This window comes from Anomalospiza imberbis, chromosome 7 (genome assembly GCF_031753505.1).
Source record: "Anomalospiza imberbis isolate Cuckoo-Finch-1a 21T00152 chromosome 7, ASM3175350v1, whole genome shotgun sequence".
Taxonomy (NCBI): domain Eukaryota; kingdom Metazoa; phylum Chordata; class Aves; order Passeriformes; family Viduidae; genus Anomalospiza; species Anomalospiza imberbis.
Window position 1 is genome coordinate 15698600 of NC_089687.1, and position 14305 is coordinate 15712904.

The 14305-nt window shown below is 61.2% G+C and overlaps 2 protein-coding genes across 5 annotated transcripts; one reads left to right on the plus strand and one right to left on the minus strand.

Moving 5' to 3' along the window:
- The first annotated feature begins 1174 nt into the window (after positions 1 to 1174).
- On the plus strand, positions 1175 to 6777 carry PRKAG3 (protein kinase AMP-activated non-catalytic subunit gamma 3). 4 transcript variants are annotated; one of them, XR_011000773.1, is made up of 13 exons: positions 1175 to 1496; positions 2366 to 2405; positions 2668 to 2888; positions 2969 to 3053; positions 3139 to 3197; positions 3464 to 3509; positions 3631 to 3685; positions 3787 to 3913; positions 4016 to 4181; positions 4355 to 4392; positions 4622 to 4768; positions 4848 to 5017; positions 6169 to 6777. XR_011000773.1 is itself a non-coding variant. In XM_068195565.1 (13 exons), the coding sequence occupies exons 1-13, from the start codon at positions 1464 to 1466 to the stop codon at positions 6189 to 6191; spliced, it is 1131 nt and encodes a 376-aa protein (XP_068051666.1). In that variant the 5' UTR covers positions 1175 to 1463; the 3' UTR covers positions 6192 to 6777. The 4 variants fall into 4 exon arrangements, 1 of the variants encoding a protein (XP_068051666.1); XR_011000775.1 differs by having other exon boundaries at positions 4034 to 4181; XR_011000774.1 differs by having other exon boundaries at positions 2972 to 3053.
- Positions 6778 to 7510: 733 nt separating this feature from the next.
- Positions 7511 to 12833, minus strand: CYP27A1 (cytochrome P450 family 27 subfamily A member 1). Its single transcript, XM_068195562.1, has 9 exons — positions 12576 to 12833; positions 10317 to 10507; positions 9847 to 10046; positions 9566 to 9763; positions 9267 to 9427; positions 8756 to 8922; positions 8451 to 8532; positions 8166 to 8366; positions 7511 to 8067 (listed from the first exon to the last, which is right to left on the minus strand). Exons 1-9 carry the CDS (start codon positions 12807 to 12809, stop codon positions 7942 to 7944), a joined length of 1560 nt encoding a protein of 519 aa, XP_068051663.1. The 5' UTR covers positions 12810 to 12833; the 3' UTR covers positions 7511 to 7941.
- Between the last annotated feature and the right edge of the window lie 1472 nt (positions 12834 to 14305).

Below are 14305 nucleotides of genomic sequence, written 5' to 3' on the forward strand. Positions count from 1 at the left end.
TCCCTGACCTCTTTGTGTCTGGTGGGAAGCTCACCCCTTCCCATGCTTCACTAGGATCTGATACAGGGAGGGTTTGTGCTACCACCCCACTTCCCTGTCCTTCCCAGAGCTTGGGGTAATTCTTGCTGCCCTATGGCAGGTAAACATACCCCCCTGCATGGAAAAGCAGCTCTCAGCATAACTGCTTTGGTCTGGAGTCTTCCTTATGTCTCAGGGACTATCCTATGCATCATTAATCAAGGGGAACAGTGCAGTCCAGCCTTACAAGAAGGGTAGGAAGGGTTGGGTGCCCAGAGCTGGCCTTTGCTGGTTCAGGGTTCTGTCCCCCCAGTATGACAGGTGAATGCTGGATGCATGGGCAGGTTCTTGGGGCCCAGAGGAGGTGCTGGTGTGTGGGCCCTGGGCCTGTTAGAGAGGCCTTCACTTCCCTCTCCTCACAGCCCACCATTTCCCAGTGCTGGGCCCTGTTTCTCTGGTCTCCTTGGTGACAATCTCATCTCTCCTCGGCTTCTCTCCAGCACCTGAAAATAGCCTCCGAAAGTGGAGATGCCTGCTCCCTTCCCTGCTGCCAGCACCCGTGATGGCCAGGCTGGAGCCAGGCTGCTCTGCACAGCACAGCTGTAAGGGTCTGGCCCCATGGGCCCCTGCACCACTGCGGGATTTGGGCCACCCTGTGAGCCAGCACCGAGGCCACGGCCTCGTCCCTCCTCTCCCTGCCTGCTGTGAGGCAGCACCAGGGAACTCCTTGAACCCCGCCATGGGCCTGTATCCAGCTGTCCCCTGCAGCCAGAGACCTGCCCCTTTGGCCCTGTAGCCACCAACCCTGCAGCCAGCCCGACAGCCTCCCAGAAATAGAAAACGGAGCCGGGAGCGAGCAGAGGGCGAGCAGGAGGAGGTGGCCCCGCGGCAAGGAAGGAGGTTACCCCGCAGGTCGGGCTGCCCCCGCCGTGGGACCAGGGTCGCCGCGGACAGTGAGCTGCAGCAGGATCCCGGACAGGATCGGCAGGGCTGGGCAGCGTCGAGGACAAAGGGTCCGCATCCACCCAGGCCATGCTGGACCCGGTGGTTCTCCAGCATCCCCGTGGAGAGGGGAACGCTGTGGCCCCCACCGCGACGGGGCGGGGCAGCACCGGGCAGGCTGGACCGCGTCCCGGCGGCGCAGAGCACCGCTCCTAGGGGACGGGGGTCCGCGGAGCGGGGTGTCCTTCCGCTCTCTGCCCCCAGCCATCCCTCCATAGCCCCCTCCCTCGGGTCCCCAGGGCCAGCGCTGCCCCCGGGGCCGCGACCACTTAGTTCAGCCCGAGGCTGCGAGGTGGCTGCGGGCGCTGCTCGGTGGTGTCGGCCGTGTCCCCCCCCCCGCGGCGGTGGCAGTGGGGGCATGGCTGGCATTGCTTGCTGACACTCTATCTGCCAGGGCCACGCCAGCCGCGGGCCCAGAATAGCAGCGCTGCCCCGCAGATAGCATGGAGCAGCTCCGTGGCTCTGCCGCGTCCCAGGTACCGTAAGGCTGGGTGGGGGGCGCGGCCCGACAGACCCCCGATTGGGGACAGGCCACCCCGGGGGTGGGAGAATGTGGGCGGCTGACGAGCCCCTTCCCACGGATATGCAGCCCTGGGAGCAAGGACGTCCTTGTCCCAGCTGTGCCAAGCCCCTTGGGAACGGTTGGGCCAGGTGGTGCAGGGTCTCTTCCTTCTCGGTGTTGGCTCTAGGCTCCTTAGGGAGTTGTCCCTGTCTCTGCGCCTTCATTATTTTAGGGTGGCCTGTAAACTTCGGCTCTGTCAGGAAGGTTTGTGGCCGGGGTAGCTCTTCCCTCTGCACGTGCTGCTCTGCTATGTAGGGTCTCCTGGGGACTGGGGAAACGGGGTCAGCCATCCGGCCCTGTGGACTCCCTTCTTCCTTGGGCTGCCGCTTTGTTAATGTAGGTTTCCTGGGATGACCCGGGAGGGGCCAGTGGGGTTGGCGAGGCTCTCTGCACGGGAAGAAGCAAGAACGGAATTTTCACTTTGGGACTGGGAGAGGATGGGCACAGAGCCGCTGTGGGACATGCTCGGCTCCAACAGCAGAGAGAGAAGGCAGGAGGTCCTGTCACCCATGTCCTGCCACCCTTGTCCTGCTCTGGAGACCCCTGCTGTCTCCCCAGAGCAGGAGGACAAGCTGGGTGTCCTGGACTGGAGCCGCCACGGCGACTGCAGGCTCTGGGGGTCCTGGGCTGGTGGAAGGTGCCCACATCCCCACCCTGAAAAGACAGTTCTCTCTGCCTGGCTTGGGTGGGCCAGAGCAGCTGGGTGGGTGCAGGCAGAATCCATGGATGGGGAAAAGACTGCCTTGACTCCTGCTGACCCCTCCTCACTGTGTGCCCTCTCAGGTGGCGCTGCTGGATGCTGTTGTGTGCCCTGAGGAGGAAGGTGGGTAGCAGGAAAAGTCTAGATGTGTAGGAGTGGGGACTGCCTTACCATGTGACAAGTGCATTGGTCCTCTGCCCACCCTGCCCATACCCCTCTCCTCAACTGGAGTCTGCCCCAGGCTGGAGAACCGCTATGTGCTGCCCCTGTGGAATAGGGAACAGGGGGACTCTGTCGGGAGCATCCCCTGCTCCCCCCAGGCAGGAGGGTGCTGAGACCCAGCAGCTCAGCTAACTGGCTAGGGCTGGGGTGACTTTGCCTGCAGGGTTTCCAAAGGCTGTATGCCCTGGGGAGGAGGAAGAGGAGGAGGAAGAATACAGGAGACCTGTAACCTTCACACTGGGAAATGAGATACTGGGGCTAGGCCCAGAGACCGAGTTTCAGAACCCTGATGCCGAGGTCTACATGCACTTCTTGAGGAGCCACTGCTGTTATGATGCTATCCCCACCAGCTGCAAGCTTGTTGTCTTTGACATCTCCCTGGAGGTGATAACCTGGGGAATGAGTGGGGATGGGCAGCGAAGAAGCAGGCTTGGGGTCCTCTGAACCCCTCTGCACTCTGCCAGCAGATCAAGAAAGCCTTTTTGGCACTGGTGGCCAACGGGGTTCGTGCTGCCCCTCTCTGGGACAGCAAGACTCAGAGCTTTGTGGGTGAGTGCAGAAGCAATGCATGGCCCCATCCCCTGCCTGGCAGAGAGGGTACAGGCAGCACTGCCAGCCCCACATATCTCCACAGGGATGCTCACCATCACTGACTTCATCAACATCCTCCACCGCTACTACCGCTCACCTTTGGTGAGTGCCGTGAGGCGGGCTTGGGGGATCAGGGAATGCATGGGGCAGGGAGCGGCTGTCCCCACCACTCCTGGTCCTTTCTTAATCGCTAGACAATGACTAGGGGATGATTCTGGGCCAGACCAGCATCCACTTGTTGCTCCCCTGCTTGGCCCCCAAAATGTGTTTGGGTGATGGAGTGTGATGCCCAAGGAAGGGGGCAGTGTCTCAGAGTGCCCTCAGTTCCCCATGGAACCACCATGACCTGGGCATTTCCCTGCCTCCAGGTTCAGATCTACGAGGTGGAGGAGCACAAGATTGAGACCTGGAGAGGTAAAAATCATGTGGGTGGCTGGGCTGATGTTGTCATATGGGGCATGGAGGTGGGCTCTGAAGTAGTGGGGCTGCAAAAGAGAGCTGGAGGACCTCCTCTCATAGCTCTCTCCCTTGGCAGAGGTGTACCTGCAGGGCTCCCTCCAGCCACTGGTCTACATCTCTCCGAGCAATAGGTGAGAGCCTGTCCACTGGGGTAGAGCACACCCCTTGGAGTGGGGGTGTGTGTGCACCTGAAAGCAGCCCTATCCCACCACGATGTCCGCATCACCCACAGCCTCTTCGATGCTGTCTACTCCCTGATCAAGCACAAAATCCACCGCCTACCTGTCATTGAGCCTGTCTCGGGCAATGTCCTGCACATCCTGACGCACAAGCGCATCCTCAAGTTTCTCCACATCTTTGTGAGTGCTGGGGCTGTTTGTGCACACTCATGGCTGGTGTCACAGGCAAGGCTGTCAAGGTACATGCAGGTGCCAGCCCAGCCCTGCCCTGTCCCATTGAAGGCTTCTACCATCCCCAAGCCACGCTTCCTGAAGAAAACAGTGCAGGAACTATGCATTGGCACCTTCCGTGATCTGGCCGTCGTGGCTGAGACTGCCCCAATCCACACTGCCTTGGAGATTTTTGTGGATCGCCGGGTCTCCGCCTTGCCTGTCATCAATGATGCTGGTACCTGGGGAGGGAAAAAGTGACGTCCTCATGTCCCTCTGCTAGCACCTACAGCACCATCCCTACCCAAAACCCCTCTTCTGGCCCTTGGGCTGCCCCTTGGGGTGTGAGAGGAGCATGGCAGGTGGTGCCTAGAGCTCCTTTAGCAGCCCCTGCACTGCTTCTCTTTGCAGGGCAAGTGGTTGGCCTGTACTCGCGGTTTGACGTCATTGTGAGTACCCTGCGTGTGTGCATGCCCAGGCTCAAGTTTGGCCCCTTGCATATACTGGTGGGGTGCTTATACCTGTCTGTGCCATTGCAAACCCACCCCATATGCATTGTCATGCGTGTGGCAGTGCACATCTGCTCTGTGCATCTCCTGGGCTCAGTGTCCCTTCTGTGTTGGCACAACGGGGTGCAGGGACACCTTGGGGCACTGAATGGGGACACATCTATCACAGCACCTGGCAGCCCAGAAGACCTACAACAACCTGGACATCAGTGTGAGGGAGGCACTGCGGCAACGCACTGTCTGCCTGGAGGGGGTCCTCACCTGCTACCCCCATGAACCTATGGAGGACATAATTGACCGCATTGCCAAGGAGCAGGTGAGTGGCCGGGGTGCCTTGTGCCAGCCACGGCTGCCAGCTGCCCAGCCTGCCTGTGATGCTCTGCCTGCACCCACAGGTCCATCGCCTGGTTCTGGTGGATGAGAACCAATACCCGCGGGGCATCGTCTCCCTCTCTGACATCCTGCAGGCCCTTGTGCTCACTCCTGCAGGTATTGATGCTCTTAACTCTTAGCCCACGGTGCTCCATCTTTCTCCACTTGCACCCTCAATTTCTCTCCACTTCAGGTAGGCCCCACCCCCTCATTGCTGTGTGCCTGTCCCCTCCCTCTTGCTGGGTCACCTGCCTCTGCCCCATCCAAAGTGGTCCTGGGGGATGGAGGAATCTGGGACTGGGGTCTGGCAGCGCTGGGTGCCCAGGCGGGGACAGCAGGACCCAGATGCTGCTTGTCCCAGGGGTACACAAGGATCACAGGGGATCCCTGGTGACTGTGAGGAAGGATGGGGGCACCTTCCATGGAGACACTCTGCCAGAGCCCCATTCAGGCGACGTGTGGAATGCAGGTTTTGCAGGTCTCTGGGCTTTAGGCTGGTTGAAGGTTTTGGGGTGTGATGCACCCCAAGACAAAAGCCTATTTTTGATCTTGCTTCATTCCCACCCCCCTGCCCCCCCCCAAGACCTGAGCACCTCCAGTGCCATTCCCAAGGGACACAGAGCGGACAGACCCTCACTCACACACCCCAGACATGCTGCCCACCACTAGCCATAAGCAAAATGTGGCCAGCCCATGGGTCCCAGCTGGCAGAGCCCCCCGCCCCCTCCACTTGCAGCAGCCCCAAAACTGTCTGTTCCAGAGACAGGGCTCACTCCCAGGTGGCACTGGAACCACACTGCCTGGCCACCTGCAGCTGGCTCTGCTCACCCACTGCCTGGTGAATCCTCACTGGCTATGGATGGGCACGGTCCTGGCACCCACTGTGGCACCTCTTTAGGGGTGAAATGAGGAGCGGGGAGCTGGCTCCAGTTCCCAACTGCTTCCCAAAGGTAATTATGCTGTATGGGGTGGTGGTGGGCAATGGGTTGGGACAGGCCTGTGCCTACCAGCAGTGCCCAGCTGCTCTGCACAGAAGGGGACTGGGAATGGTATGTGTTACCCATACATGGGATATCCCCCTTGCCCCCATTCCCCCCATTCCAGTGTGATTGCTCACCCTATCCCTGATGCTCACAGGGGTGGCTGTGTCAGGAGCTGCAGGGGGCCACTGAGATGGCCCACTCCAGCCAAGCTGCCCTCCCTCCTACCCCAGGGCTTGCATACAAGCAAGGAACGGAGGAAAGACCTCAGTGTCCACTGGGATGGTTGGAGGGGCCATGTCACAGGGTGCATGGTCCAGCACTGATTTGGGGTTATGGTCTCACACGCTCTCTTGCCCCACAGGCATCGATCGATCCTCACTCTGAAGACACCAGGGAAATGCCACTGTCTTGTCTGACTCGGGGATCTCTTGCGTGACCTGTGAGAAGGAGGCTTGGGCCCGAAGGCTCTCTGTGGGGAGGACATGCCTGTTCACCCCACTCCTCGGGCTCGTCTTGAGTCCTGGGCTAGATCCTGCCAGTCTCGGAGAGGCAGAAACACTGAAAATGGGACCCAGGGGTGCCTCCTGCCAGTGAGCACACAGTGATGCTCAGTGGGCACTATGCTGGAGGGGCTGCAACATGCAGAGACCCACATAGCCCCAGAGGACCTGGCCACCCCTCTGCCATCCTGCCGATGGATCTGAGTGTTTCTATTGTGGCTCCCTCCTAGTGAACACAGTCCCACTGTCTGTGCTCGGTGCCTGGTAGCATAGGCTCAGCTGCACACACAGCTTTTTTATTTTAGGGTCATACAGGGCTGGAGCTCTCTGGCCACGGCACAGTCTGTGCCAGAGCTGGCAGCTGGATGGGCACTTGCATGGAAACCCTGTGCACATTTTGGGGTGGGCAGGGGATTATTTATTTGTTAGTCTGTTCAGCCTTGCTGTAACAAAACATCCTGATCCAAGAACTGCCTCTTGCCTTTCTGGGGTAAAGCTGGGAATGACTCCTCTGGAGAGAACCAGGCTGGGGAGGGGTACTGGTTGCTTGCCAGCAAGTTTGGCACTGGCAGAGTAGTGCCTTGTGGCACATGTGGGTAGAACCGAGGGCATGGGGACACAGGGCATGGAGTCTTAATCATCTTGGTGATGTGTAGGTCCCTTCGGGGACACACTGAGGGACAGAACTTTGGTACCAGCAAGGTTTCTGCCTGCTGCTTCTCTCAGTCCAAGAAGAAGGAAAGTATGAGGGGTTCACTGTTAAAAATATCCCCTGCTCCATCCCTTGAGGACTCTGGGCAAATGGCAATGCATCCCCTGCCTGTGGCTGCTACCAGCTGTGAGCCTTGCAGTGGTCCTGGGTTGGGGGTAGGGGATGCTGAGCTGATCTTTCTCCTCCTGCTTTGCCTGCAGCGAGCCCTGCCATTCCTGCGACCCCGTATCAGCATCTCAGTGCAATAATGGCTGACAGTGGAAAGTCCCAGGAACTAAACACCCCTCCTGTGCTGGCTGGCTCTGCCAGGGGACACAATACCAGTGCTGGGTGGTGACAGGCCTCCTCCCATCATGAGGAATGTGCTGTGTTGTTGCTGTGCTTTCCCAGGACCGGGGCTGGCTCTGTCCCTTGGGAAAGGCGCAAACCCCAAATACCACCAGCACTCAACCCTCCCCTGGGGGCAAGGGGAAAAGTGAGGCACAGAGAAGTTTCTGAGGCCAAGGTCAGCTGTTCAGAGAGGACCCAGGTGTCCTGGCTCCAGGCACAGATCCACGCGCAGCTACACAAGGACAGGACGAAGGAGACACCGAATGGCTGCAAGCCCCCTCCCTGCTTTCCCCCAGCCCCAAAAGAGCTCCCAGGTTCCTGATGCAGCCCAGCTGGGCACGGGATGGGGGGGGACACAACCCCCCTGCAGTGTGTCAAAGGCACAGCAGTTCCCCAAGCCTCCTGCTGATTTTGGGCAGGGGGCTACTAGTGGCCCAGGGGTGATTTGGGGGCAATCTCTCATCCCCCCCACCTTTCCCACTGTGGGGCTGTGAGCCCCCTGGCCCAAGCTGGCCAGGGAAGGGGTTTGCCTTCCTGTCCTCCTTGTGGGGCAGTAAGGGGGATCTCCATTTGGTGGAGGGTGGACGTGCAGTCAGGGGGCTCCTGGGCGAGCGATGAATTCCAGGTTGATGGGCTTGTCAGCCACCAGGACAATGCGGGACACAGATGTCACTTCTACGCCACGGGGGTCCGGCCTCACCTCAAATGCCTGGATCATCTGTGGGGAGAAGCGGGGTTGGCAGTGCCTCGGGGATTCCCTGGGACCCCCATCCCAGCTCATGGCAAGATACCTGAAGTGGAGGAATCCCTACTTACCCTGGCAAGGGCCAGGTGCATTTCCAGCTCAGCGATGCGGCGTCCGACACACGCACGAACCCCGTAGCCGAAGGGGATGGAGCTGAAGGGGTGGTGAGGGGAGCCGTGTCCCCGGAGCCAGCGCTGGGGCAGGAACCGCTCAGGCTCGGGGAAGTAGGTCTCATCATGGGACATGGCGTAGTGCGCCAGGACAAACAGGGTCTGCAGGGCGGGAACTGGGGTTTAATGACCCCACCTGGCCCCACTGAGTTCAGTGGGGCTCCCCACGGCAAGGCCCCCACTCACATTCTTGGGGAAGAGGTAGTCTCCGATGACAATGTCCTTCTCATAGAAGACCCTGGCGTTGGTGGGCACCACAGGGTAGACTCTGGGATATGGAGAGCATTAGTGGGGGAGCAGAACTCATCTGGAGATCCCAAAAAGAGTGAGATGCAGGCAGGACAAGGCTCAGCAGCTCCCTGGCGGGGAGGTGGATATTTGCAGTCCAGAGGGACTGAAATCCAGCCTTGCATTTTGCCTGGTTGGTGCATTCCCCCTGGAGAAGGGGCTGGTGACCAGGACCTCAGGGCAGGGACAAGGCTGGGATGTACCTCAGAGTCTCCTTGATAATGGCCCGAAGCATCGGCAACTTGGGGATATCCTCAGCAGCAGGAAACCGGTCGGCAGGCACAACAGCTTTCAGCTCCTGGTACAGGGTCTCCTGGATGTCTGGGTCCCGGGAGAGGTGGTACAAAGCCCAGGACAGCGTGTTGGAGGTCTGGGGGAGTAGAGCACCAGGGGAAGTGAAGGAACTGGGGCCAGTACCTGAGCAGTTTTGTGCTAAGTACAGCATCAGTACGGCACCAGAGAGCCCCTGCTCTGGTGTGCAGAAAAGTCAGGGGTGAGGGGCAGCAAGCACAGGGGAGAGGGAGGCAGGGAGCAGGATACGCAGCAGAGCAGAGGACAGGGTCTGTACTGACCAATCCCTGAGGGTTTGCCCCTGTGGGGTGTCAGCCCCAACAGGGCTAGAGCTCGCAAGGGCTGGGTGGAGCATGTCCCCATGGGTTCCCCTGGCCATGGAGCTCAGCAGGGATCCCCTGGCAGCAGCTGCCTGGCTCTCACCGTGTCCACACCGGCCAGCAGCAACTCGGCCACGCTGCCATAGACTTCATCTAGGCTGAGTCTGCCACTGGCCAGCAGGTAACTCAGGTAGCCGGACACCTCCTTGCCACGCTCCACCTGCCCCTCCAGCTCCTCCATCTTTCGGTCAATCAGTGTCTTGCCTGCAGGGACAGAGAGTGGGAACCAGAGCTGACAGAGCGAGGGCTGCCAAAAAGACATTTGGCCAGGGACTGCCCCGCTTTAGAAGGTCTTTAGGGAGTCCAGTGCCACCACACTGGACCCCCATCGTCACCGCTCACCAAAGGCAAAGATGGTGTCCCAGCTGTCCAGGTAACGGTCCCAGAAGGGCAGCACCTTGCGGCTCCATCGGGGCAGGACAGTGGCAAAGATGGAGTTCTTGAACATGAGGTTGATGGAGTCAATGAAGTGCTGGGTCTCAGCAGGGACCTGCTGCTTGAGGCACCCGATGCGGGTCTCGAAGAGGATATAAGAGATGCCTGTGGGGGACAAACAGCATCCAGACCTCCAGGGGAATAGGAAGAGTGGGACAGGGCAGGGGTGAGGGAGAGGACACCCCTACCTTCCAGGGCAAAGCGGTAGAGCAGGTTGGCCACGTCCCCCACCAGCACCCCCGAGGGGCTGCGGCTTCGCTCCTCCCGCAGCCGCACCATCAGGTCTGACACCACCTCCCCGATGGCATCCGCGTACAGCAGCGCCTCCGAGGGCTTCAGCAGCCGCTTGTTGAGGACCTGGCGCAGGCGGTACCAGCGCTCCCCTTCCCTGGATGGGGATGAGGTTCAGTGCTGGGGGCATGGATGGGCAGGGGGCAGTGGCTGGCAGCAGTTCCCCAGTCCCTGTGTGCACACTCCCCACCCCAGGCTGGAACCATCCCAGGGGTCATTCCGCCCGCCGTGGCCATGCCCTTCTACTTGGTGGGGACAGGCAGCTTGCAGGAGTGGGAGTAATGCAAACTGCCACCTGGGCCCTACACCTAAGGAAGGGGCAGGAGATGTATGCTGCCCCAGAGAGCACAGCCAGGGCAGGACTCACTCGGTGAAGGGTCCGTAGGGCAGGCGCCGGGTGTCCCGGTGCTCCTTCCACAGGGCCATGTCGCTCCGCATGGGGTACTTGCCCTCTTGCCGGAGCAGCTGCTCCAGCACCACTGGGCTCCCAATGTTGATGTTCCTATAATGTCCGAAGGTTGACTTCCAGATAGGTCCATAAAGGCGTCGGGATATCACCTGTGATGCACAAAGCATGGCAAGGTCAATGGGACAAGCTGGGTCAGATCGTCCCTGCCCCAACGCTGCCCTGAATGTGCCTGTCTGCACCCATCCCATGGACCCCTCAGCATCACCTCTGCTCAAGCACCTGCCTCTGACACCCCCAAGCTGGCAGCATCCTTGAAGTGCTCTGCAGATGGCCTGGGCTGGTGTCTCCGGGCTCATTTCCTCTCCCAGCACTAAGTACACGAGGCACTGACCCCTCAGCAGACTGGTACATCCTTCACCCACCCCAGAGATGCAGAGAGAGGCTGGTGGGTCTTTTGGGGAAGGAAGACCAAGAAAGGACAGCAGGGACAGAGACAACTGCCAAGCACAGGACTGTGCTGAGATGCAGGACCATTGCAGCAACCACCAGCAGGACTAAGTCCTGCTGCTTCCAGCATGGCCCCAGCTCTGCTTAATCTGGGGACAACAGTCACTGAGTGGGTCCTTGAACTCATCATCCAGTAAGGGTGGTTAATGATCAGCACTGGGAGGGCAGCACCAGGCTAGGGCATGACTGGGCTGCTCCCAGAACAGGCTGTCACGTCCAGACATAGCCCTGGGGCCACAGGCTCACGAGCCAGCTAGGGGATGTTCACCAACCTCAGCCCTGCTCTGAGCCCTGTTGGTTGCAGCTCCCCTCTCCTTGTCTGCAGGCACAGGTCCCATGCCTTTTCCCTGGCCGTGAGCACCGTGACCTCCAAGTGCATCCCTTGGGGGCAGCTGGGCAGCCCTTTGCAAGTGGATCTGCACAGGGCCACTCCAAAGGCCACTTTCCATCCCACCCAGGCACTGCCAGTGCGCCTGCAGAGCATGGCCAAGCATGGGGGGGATGCAGGGGACTTAGCAGGCAAGCCCTGGTCCCCATTCCCCGTGGCTGCGGGGATGCACGTGGTACAATCTCCCTTGGTGACTGTCTGCATCGCAGCCTGCGCCTGGATTCAGCTGGATTCGTCACCACGGGGAGACGTTCCTCGTGCATGGTGGCAGGAGGAGGGGGAGGGATGGCCGCCCCGGTACTGCAGGCAGCTCGTGGGCATGGGGCAGCTGTACCCCAGCTTGAAGCCTGCCCACCAGCATCTGCTGGTGGCCAGGACCTGACACAGGGCAGGCCTTGGAGAGCTGGGCTGTGAGGAGCTCTAGAGCTGCCTGGATCTGGGGAAAGCCACCTCCAGAGCATGTGGATATCTTTCTGCAAAGCCAGACTGTGATCGGAGTCCCAAGGGCAGGAGGGAGCAGGAGGGAGCTCCAGTGTCTACACCCTGAAATCCCACTGTCCTGTGACAACCCCTTCTCCAACCAGCAGTGCCTGGTGCTCTGAGATGCCAGGGAGGCCGGATCCCGCACGCTTCTCGGGCTGGTCAGAGCTCCAGGGCGCTGGAAGATGCCGCCTGGCTTGCAGCCAGCCAAGCCGATTGCTTGCTTCATCCAACGTATGAGGAAGTGTTGACAGAAGAAAACAAATACCTCTGTCCACCCCTCCCCTGCCTTGGTATCATCTGCCCAAAAACCTGCCCAGTCACCTGCACCCAAAACCGCTGCTCCCTCCAGCTGTCACAGCCGGGAGCCCAGGGATGCTAAGACCCTGTGAGATGCCCCCGAACCTTTGCCCTCAGCTGCCTGGCCGGCTCGGGGATGCTGGAGCGGCCCTGGGCTGGCTGGACCCTCTCGAGGTCACTCGGTTTTGATGGCCCCTCTCTGCCTGCTGGCCCCAGCATCACTCTACGGTGCCGGTTGCCCCCCACCGCCCAGCCCCTCTGCTCTCCTGCTCTGCCACCCCCGCTCAACTCCCTGCCGTCACTTGTCGGCAGCTAATCCCCTCACTGGAGCCCATCTCCCCTTGTCCCCAGCCCGCAGCCCACCCATTGCAAAGCCCCTCCGGGTACAGCACCCTCCCTGCAGCCCCCCCGGAAGCCCCTCCATCCCACGCACCCCTCGTTACCCTCCTCCCCCACCTACATCCCCGTGCAGGGTCGCCAGGCCCCCACGCAGCCCGACCCCCGCACGCCCGCAGCCCCCGGGCCGGGCTGCCCCGGCGCACCTGCAGCCGGTGCGTGTGCAGCAGGTAGCCCCGCAGGAACAGCCAGACGAAAGTACGGAACAGCCCCGGCCCCGGTAGCTCCTCCGGTCCCTTCAGCCGCGCCGGCCCCGCCGCCGCTGCCGCCGAGCCGCCGGTCCTGCGCGGCGGTCCCGGGCTGCTGCGCGGCGGCGGCGGGCGGGGGCGCAGGAGCAGCGGCAGCAGCGGCCACCGGGCCCCGCTGCTCGGGCCCGCCATGCTCCGTCGGCAGCGCACGGGACGGGGCGGGGCGGGGAGGCACCGAGGGTGGTGGGGGGCGGCACCGGGGGCGGTGCGGAGGGCGGCGCGGGGGCGGCGACCGGGCACCGGCGCCGGGGACTGAGCATCGCGCGCTGGGTACCGCGCACCGGGGATAGAGAATCGCGCACCCGGTGCGTTGCGCAACGGCTACTGGCCCCGGCTGCTGCGCTCTGGGTGCGGGGTACCGGCTGCTGCTCAGCGGGGACCGGGCACGGGGCAGTCGATACCGTGTGCCTTGTGCCGGCTGCGGCACACCTTCTACCGGGCCGTGGAGACCGGCTGCAGCGTGCTACGTACTGGGTACAGCACACTGGGTACCATGAGCCGTACACCAAATACTGGACATTGGTGACTGCTCAGCAGCATCACAAACCAGGCACCGGGTGCTGGGTACTGGGATTGGCATCAACGGTGCCCAGTGCCGTGTAGCAGGTACTGGGTGCCAGGTGTTGTGCGTGGTGGAACTATGCACAAGGCAGCTGGCAGCCAGCATGGCATGGCACGGCAGGTACAACGGAGCCTGTGGCACCAAGTGCTGTATCCTGGGCATTGCACATAGGCAGTGGGTGCTAGGCATTGCACACCAGGCACGGGCACGAGGACTGGGCACAGCACCGTCCAGGTCACAACATGTGCCAGCACTGGCATTGCACTGTGGCACTGGGTACCACATCCCAGACCCTGCACACCTTGCATCAGTTCCAGGTTCACCACTGGGCCTGCTCTTTAGGTCTGCTTGCCCTCCTGGACTGAGCCCTCCTGCCCTCCTTCTGTTCCCTGCCTGTCACCCCCCTGTGTCTGCCTTGTCCCACAGCAGTGCAGGATCGTGCCGTGGGGAGCTGGGTCCAAACTGTCTCAGGCCCTCTCTCAACACTTCCTCCAGGCACTGCCAGCCATGGATGGCAACAAACTGGAGGGAGGTTTGGTATGTTTTCATGCCAGGGAGAGAACAGTGCCAGCTCCTGCCTCAAGCTGGTGCAGGCCAAGCCGTCCAGCCCATGAGCAGGACCCTACTGGGGTGGCTGGGACCATGCATGAAGGACGTGTCTGCTCTGGCCAGCCTGGGACAGTGGGGCACGCAGTACTCTGTCCAGGTGTCACTCCAAGGGTGTCCAGCACCGTATCTCTGGGACACCAGTGCTGATCATTAACCCCTCTTATCGGGCATTGGGTACAAGGTCCTGGACAGAGAGGCTATGTGAGGCTGGGCAGGTATCTGAGAGCCCCATGAGTGGCTGCTCTGGCCCTCAGTCCTGTCTCACCAGGGCAGTGAGAGTGTCCCACGCTGGGCTCCAGGCTGATGCTTTATGTGCTCCCTGCCAGCGGGGCTGGGACTGGGGTGCAGGACACAGGCACCCCCGTGCCTGTAGACACCCCTGAGGCACCCCAGGCTGGGACAACCAAGAACGAGTGCCTGCTGCCATCTCATGGTTGCTCACAGCCAGCTCTGTCAC

Coding starts and splice junctions, on each gene's coding strand:
- PRKAG3 (XM_068195565.1), top strand. CDS start 1,464: ATGGAGCAGCTCCGTGGCTCTGCCGCGTCCCAG. Junction 3,198..3,463: donor GCTACTACCGCTCACCTTTG/GTGAGTGCCGTG, acceptor CCCTGCCTCCAG/GTTCAGATCTACGAGGTGGA. Junction 3,686..3,786: donor TACATCTCTCCGAGCAATAG/GTGAGAGCCTGT, acceptor CATCACCCACAG/CCTCTTCGATGCTGTCTACT.
- CYP27A1 (XM_068195562.1), bottom strand. CDS start 12,809: ATGGCGGGCCCGAGCAGCGGGGCCCGGTGGCCGCTGCTGCCGCTGCTC. Junction 9,428..9,565: donor GGACACCATCTTTGCCTTTG/GTGAGCGGTGAC, acceptor CTGTCCCTGCAG/GCAAGACACTGATTGACCGA. Junction 8,533..8,755: donor ATTATCAAGGAGACTCTGAG/GTACATCCCAGC, acceptor TCCATATCCCAG/AGTCTACCCTGTGGTGCCCA.